Here is a 5694-nt window from a genome sequence, read left to right as displayed (position 1 = left end):
CCATTCCTTTCTTCCTAGTTGGAATGGTGTTCATTAACATTAATTACTCCTTGTCCGTGTCACACAATCCCTTCTTATGAACTCATATTGTTAATCAGATATAATAAAACAGAGTATAAGTTTACTTAGTTACAGTTCCATTTAAATGAGAATATTGTTTATTCATTTATTCATAATATTTCTAACAATTGCACACTGCCAATATCCCACCTGGACAAGAGAAATACCTACGTAAGAAAGCGGTTCATCAACTACAGGTCAGTCTTCCAACACCATAGTGCTCCTCCAAGATCATCACTAAGCTCAGGGTTCTGGGTCTGAACCCTTCCCTGTGCAACTGGGTCCTGGACTTCCTGACGGGCCGACTCCCAGGTGGTGAAGGTAGACAACAACACCTCTACTACACTGATCCTCAACATGGGCGCCCCACAGGGGTGCGTGCTCAGCCCCCTCCTGTGCTCCCTGTTCACCCATGACTTCATGGCCACGCACGTCTCCAACTCAATCATCAAGTTTGTTGACGACACAATAGTGGTAGACCTGATTACCAATAACGATGTCACAATCTACAGGGAGGAGGTGAGAGCCCTGGCAGAGTGGTGCCAACAAAATAACCTCTACCTCAACATCAACCAAACGAAGGGGCTGATCGTGAACTTCAGGAGACATTAGAGATAGCACTCCCCCATCCACATCGACGGGGCTGCAGTGGAGAGGGTGAAAAACGTCATATTACTCAGCATGCACATCACTGTCAACCGAAATGGTCCCTTCACACAGATAGTAGGCTCAACAGCACTTCTTCAACCACAGAAGGCTGAAGAAATTAGTTTTGGGCCCTAAGACCCTCACAAATGTATATACAGTGCCTTGCGAAAGTATTCGGCCCCCTTGAACTTTGCAACCTTTTGCCACATTTCAGGCTTCAAACATAAAGATATAAAACTGTATTTTTTGTGAAGAATCAACAACAAGTGGGACACAATCATGAAGTGGAACGACATTTATTGGATATTTCAAACTTTTTTAACAAATCAAAAACTGAAAAATTGGGCATGCAAAATTATTCAGCCCTTTTACTTTCAGTGCAGCAAACTCTCTCCAGAAGTTCAGTGAGGATCTCTGAATGATCCCATGTTGACCTAAATGACTAATGATGATAAATACAATCCACCTGTGTGTAATCAAGTCTCCGTATAAATGCACCTGCACTGTGATAGTCTCAGAGGTCCGTTAAAAGCGCAGAGAGCATCATGAAGAACAAGGAACACACCAGGCAGGTCCGAGATACTGTTGTGAAGAAGTTTAAAGCCGGATTTGGATACAAAAAGATTTCCCAAGCTTTAAAAATCCCAAGGAGCACTGTGCAAGCGATAATATTGAAATGGAAGGAGTATCAGACCACTGCAAATCTACCAAGAACTGGCCGTCCCTCTAAACTTTCAGCTCATACAAGGAGAAGACTGATCAGAGATGCAGCCAAGAGGCCCATGATCACTCTGGATGAACTGCAGAGATCTACAGCTGAGGTGGGAGACTCTGTCCATAGGACAACAATCAGTCGTATATTGCACAAATCTGGCCTTTATGGAAGAGTGGCAAGAAGAAAGCCATTTCTTAAAGATATCCATAAAAAGTGTCGTTTAAAGTTTGCCACAAGCCACCTGGGAGACACACCAAACATGTGGAAGAAGGTGCTCTGGTCAGATGAAACCAAAATTGAACTTTTTGGCAACAATGCAAAACGTTATGTTTGGCGTAAAAGCAACACAGCTCATCACCCTGAACACACCATCCCCACTGTCAAACATGGTGGTGGCAGCATCATGGTTTGGGCCTGCTTTTCTTCAGCAGGGACAGGGAAGATGGTTAAAATTGATGGGAAGATGGATGGAGCCAAATACAGGACCATTCTGGAAGAAAACCTGATGGAGTCTGCAAAAGACCTAAGACTGGGACAGAGATTTGTCTTGAAACAAGACAATGATCCAAAACATAAAGCAAAATCTACAATGGAATGGTTCAAAAATAAACATATCCAGGTGTTAGAATGGCCAAGTCAAAGTCCAGACCGGAATCCAATCGAGAATCTGTGGAAAGAACTGAAAACTGCTGTTCACAAATGCTCTCCATCCAACCTCACTGAGCTCGAGCTGTTTTGCAAGGAGGAATGGGAAAAAATGTCAGTCTCTCGATGTGCAAAACTGATAGAGACATACCCCAAGCGACTTACAGCTGTAATCGCAGCAAAAGGTGGCACTACAAAGTATTAACTTAAGGGGGCTGAATAATTTTGCACGCCCAATTTTTCAGTTTTTGATTTGTTAAAAAAGTTTGAAATATCCAATAAATGTCGTTCCACTTCATGATTGTGTCCCACTTGTTGTTGATTCTTCACAAAAAAATACAGTTTTATATCTTTATGTTTGAAGCCTGAAATGTGGCAAAAGGTTGCAAAGTTCAAGGGGGCCGAATACTTTCGCAAGGCACTGTATATGCACCATTGAGAGCATTCTGTCAGGCTGTGTCATCACCTAGTACGGCAATAGCATCGTCCGCAACCTCAGAGATCTCCAGACAGTGGTGCGGTCAGCCCAACACATCATTGGGGAAACACTGACAGCCCTCCAGAACACCTACACCACCTTGTGTCACAGGGAGGCCAAGACCTCAGCCAACCGAGCCAACCCGCTACCATCTAGTAGTAGTAAATCAAATTAAATCAAATGACATTTTATTGGTCACATACACATGCGTTTAGCAGATGTTATTGCGAGTGTAGAGAAATGCTTGTGCTTCTAGTTCCAACAGCGCAGCGATATCTAACAAGTAATATCTAACAATTACACAACAAATACCTAATACACACAGATCTAAGTAAAGGAATGGGATAAGAATATATAAATATGTGGATGAGCAATGTCAAAGCTGAGACTGAAAACAGCTTCAATACCATCAGACTGTTAAACATTCACCGCTAGCCGGTCTCCTCCGAGTACCCTGCCCTGAACCGTAGTCACTGTTTCTAGCCGGTCTCCTCCGAGTACCCTGCCCTGAACCGTAGTCACTGTTTCCAGCCGGTCTCCTCCGAGTACCCTGCCCTGAACCGTAGTCACTGTTTCTAGCCGGTCTCCTTCGAGTACCCTGCCCTGAACCTTAGTCACTGTTTCTAGCCGGTCTCCTCCGAGTACCCTGCCCTGAACCGTAGTCACTGTTTCTAGCCGGTCTCCTCCGAGTACCCTGCCCTGAACCGTAGTCACTGTTTCTATCCGGTCTCCTTCGAGTACCCTGCCCTGAACCGTAGTCACTGTTTCTAGCCGGTCTCCTCCGAGTACCCTGCGCTGAACCGTAGTCACTGTTTCTATCCGGTCTCCTCCGAGTACCCTGCGCTGAACCGTAGTCACTGTTTCTAGCCGGTCTCCTCCGAGTACCCTGCCCTGAACCGTAGTCACTGTTTCTAGCCGGTCTCCTCCGAGTACCCCAGCGCTGAACCGTAGTCACCGTTTCTAGCCGGCTACCACCCGTTACTCTACCCTGCGCCTTAGAAACTGCTTTGCCCTATGTATACAGAGTCATTGAACACAGGTCACGTTAGTCATGTTTACATACGGCTATACCTACTTCATATGAACTGTGTTCTAGTCTTAGACACCGTTTATATATAATGGGGTGTATCGACAGTATGGACAGTATATGAATAGAAACGGTGTTTCACCTGCAGTGTGTTTCTAGCCTCAACAGTGCAGTGATAATACCTAGCAATACAAAACGACATAATCAAAAAAGTAATAAAACAAAGAAATTAAATACATATTCAAGACCCTGTCATTGCTCAGTCTGACATTTTCGTAATTTCTTTCTTTTTACTTTGTGGATTAAGTGCCTGTTGTTCTGTATCGCTTGGTATTACTGCACCGTTGGAGCTAGAAACACAAGCAATTTCTCTGCACCTGTGATAACATCTGCTCATCTGTGTATGGACCAATACACTTTAATTCGATTTCTGAGTCTGAGAGTAAACCTGTTGTTGAAGTGAACGATTAGCTCATATGAGTTACGTACCGCGGGAGATATTGACGAGGGAGTGTGTGCAGCATCCATACACGTCGCAGATCAACCAATGTGAGAATGTTCAGCCTACGTATCACTGTTAATTCAGTAAAGTCCGATATTAACTAATAACTGTCTGATTGTTCTGGTCGTAATATTCTAAACTTAGCCTATAGAAGACAGTAAACAGCAGATGTTCCGTTTCACTGTCAGCGCACTTTGTTAAGACTTCTTATCATAGCAACATCCTATTATTATTGAATTAACCTACTTATTGAAACGTTTTGATATTATTCCTGCAACGTGCACAGTTGAGAGAAGAGCTCGCACGTAAGCGTTACATACTACCGTTTACATCCCAGTGGATCCTGTTGCATATGACAAATAAACTTAGATTTGAGTTGGGATTTCAACCCATTTATCCGATTTCCCGAGACCATTAGTCAACATTCAACCGGATGTAAATAGTTCTAATGACTCATTATGAGCGCGTCTAACTAACAGAAACGTTATCATCTCACCTGGACCGTGAATGTTCTCCTCGCAGGAGTACCAGATCCCGGTGTGGAAACGGCGGAACAGAAAGCGATCGTCTCCGGTCTCCCAGCTGTAGTGGACCTTGCTCTTGTCTGTCTCGTTCGTGCCGTTGTCGATGCAGTTGTGCCGCCGCTGCTTGCTGCAGTTGGGCTTGGGGACGCGCTGAGTGCCCTCGCACCAGTACGTCGTAATGAACGCGGTGGTGGAAAAAAACAGCGCGACCAGGTTGAGTCCAACCGAGAGCAGAGCGCGGCATTTCCGCGTGGTCTTCATAGTCTTCCGCGCACTGGGTGCGGAGAAACTGTTGCACAGCGGCGCTAAAAGTTCATAAATGACAGACGGCGGGGTTGGGTAATGGGAGAACGAAACAAAACATTGCCGAGGGAAGGGACGGAGGCGTGCAGAGGAGAGGAGAGCGCACGAAACTATTCCCCTAGCAGTCTACTCCAACGGCACCCAGTCTGTAAACGATGCTCCGAGAAGATAGACGCATCTGGGAAGGTAGATGGTTGGGTTCCCCGTCATGTTATCGTCTTTCTATCTGCGTCGGACTGTGACATCTTTGGCTCGTGTGGAGGAAAAGACCATGCCCAAGGTGTGACGTGGCTACAGTGAAATACTCAGCCAGGCTGATCAGCTTTAATAGTGAAACCCAGTCACTGCTGGCAGGGTGCGAGGCTGGCTCGGTAAGTGGTCTGTCTGTCTGTCTGTCTCTCTCTCCCTCTCTCTCTCCCTCTCCCCCTCTCCCTCTCTCCCTCTCCCTCTCTCTCTCCCCCTCTCTCTCTCTCCATCTCTCCCTCTCTCCATATTTCCCTCTCTCCCTCTCTCTCTCTCCCTCTCTCCCTCTCCATCTCTCCCTCTCCCCCTCTCTCCCTCTCTCTCTCTCTCCCTCTCTCCATCTCTCCATCTCTCCCTCTCTCCATCTATCCCTCTCACCATCTCTTTCTCTCTCCCTCTCTCATCTCTCCCTCTCTCCCTCTCACCATCTCTCCCTCTCTCCCTCCCTCCATCTCTCCATCTCTCCCTCTCTCCATAAACAATAAAAATTAGCAGTAAACATTACACATACATAAGTTTCAAAACAATAAAGACATTACAAATGTCATA

General features: G+C 45.7%; 1 protein-coding gene across 1 annotated transcript in view; it reads right to left on the bottom strand.

Annotated features, from left to right (window-relative positions):
- The window catches only part of LOC139405222 (germ cell-specific gene 1-like protein), a 51838-nt gene extending 46978 nt beyond the window's left edge, over window positions 1-4860 (bottom strand). The window contains exon 1 of the mRNA XM_071147654.1: window positions 4572-4860. Coding sequence (XP_071003755.1) covers window positions 4572-4860 — 289 coding nt within the window. The remainder of the gene's footprint in view (window positions 1-4571) is intronic.
- Window positions 4861-5694: the final 834 nt, after the last annotated feature.

The sequence above is a fragment of the Oncorhynchus clarkii genome, unplaced genomic scaffold (assembly GCF_045791955.1).
Source record: "Oncorhynchus clarkii lewisi isolate Uvic-CL-2024 unplaced genomic scaffold, UVic_Ocla_1.0 unplaced_contig_3130_pilon_pilon, whole genome shotgun sequence".
In the NCBI taxonomy this organism is placed as follows: Eukaryota; Metazoa; Chordata; class Actinopteri; order Salmoniformes; family Salmonidae; genus Oncorhynchus; species Oncorhynchus clarkii.
Note: the sequence above shows the minus strand (reverse complement) of the source record. Positions and strands in the feature narration are given on the sequence as shown.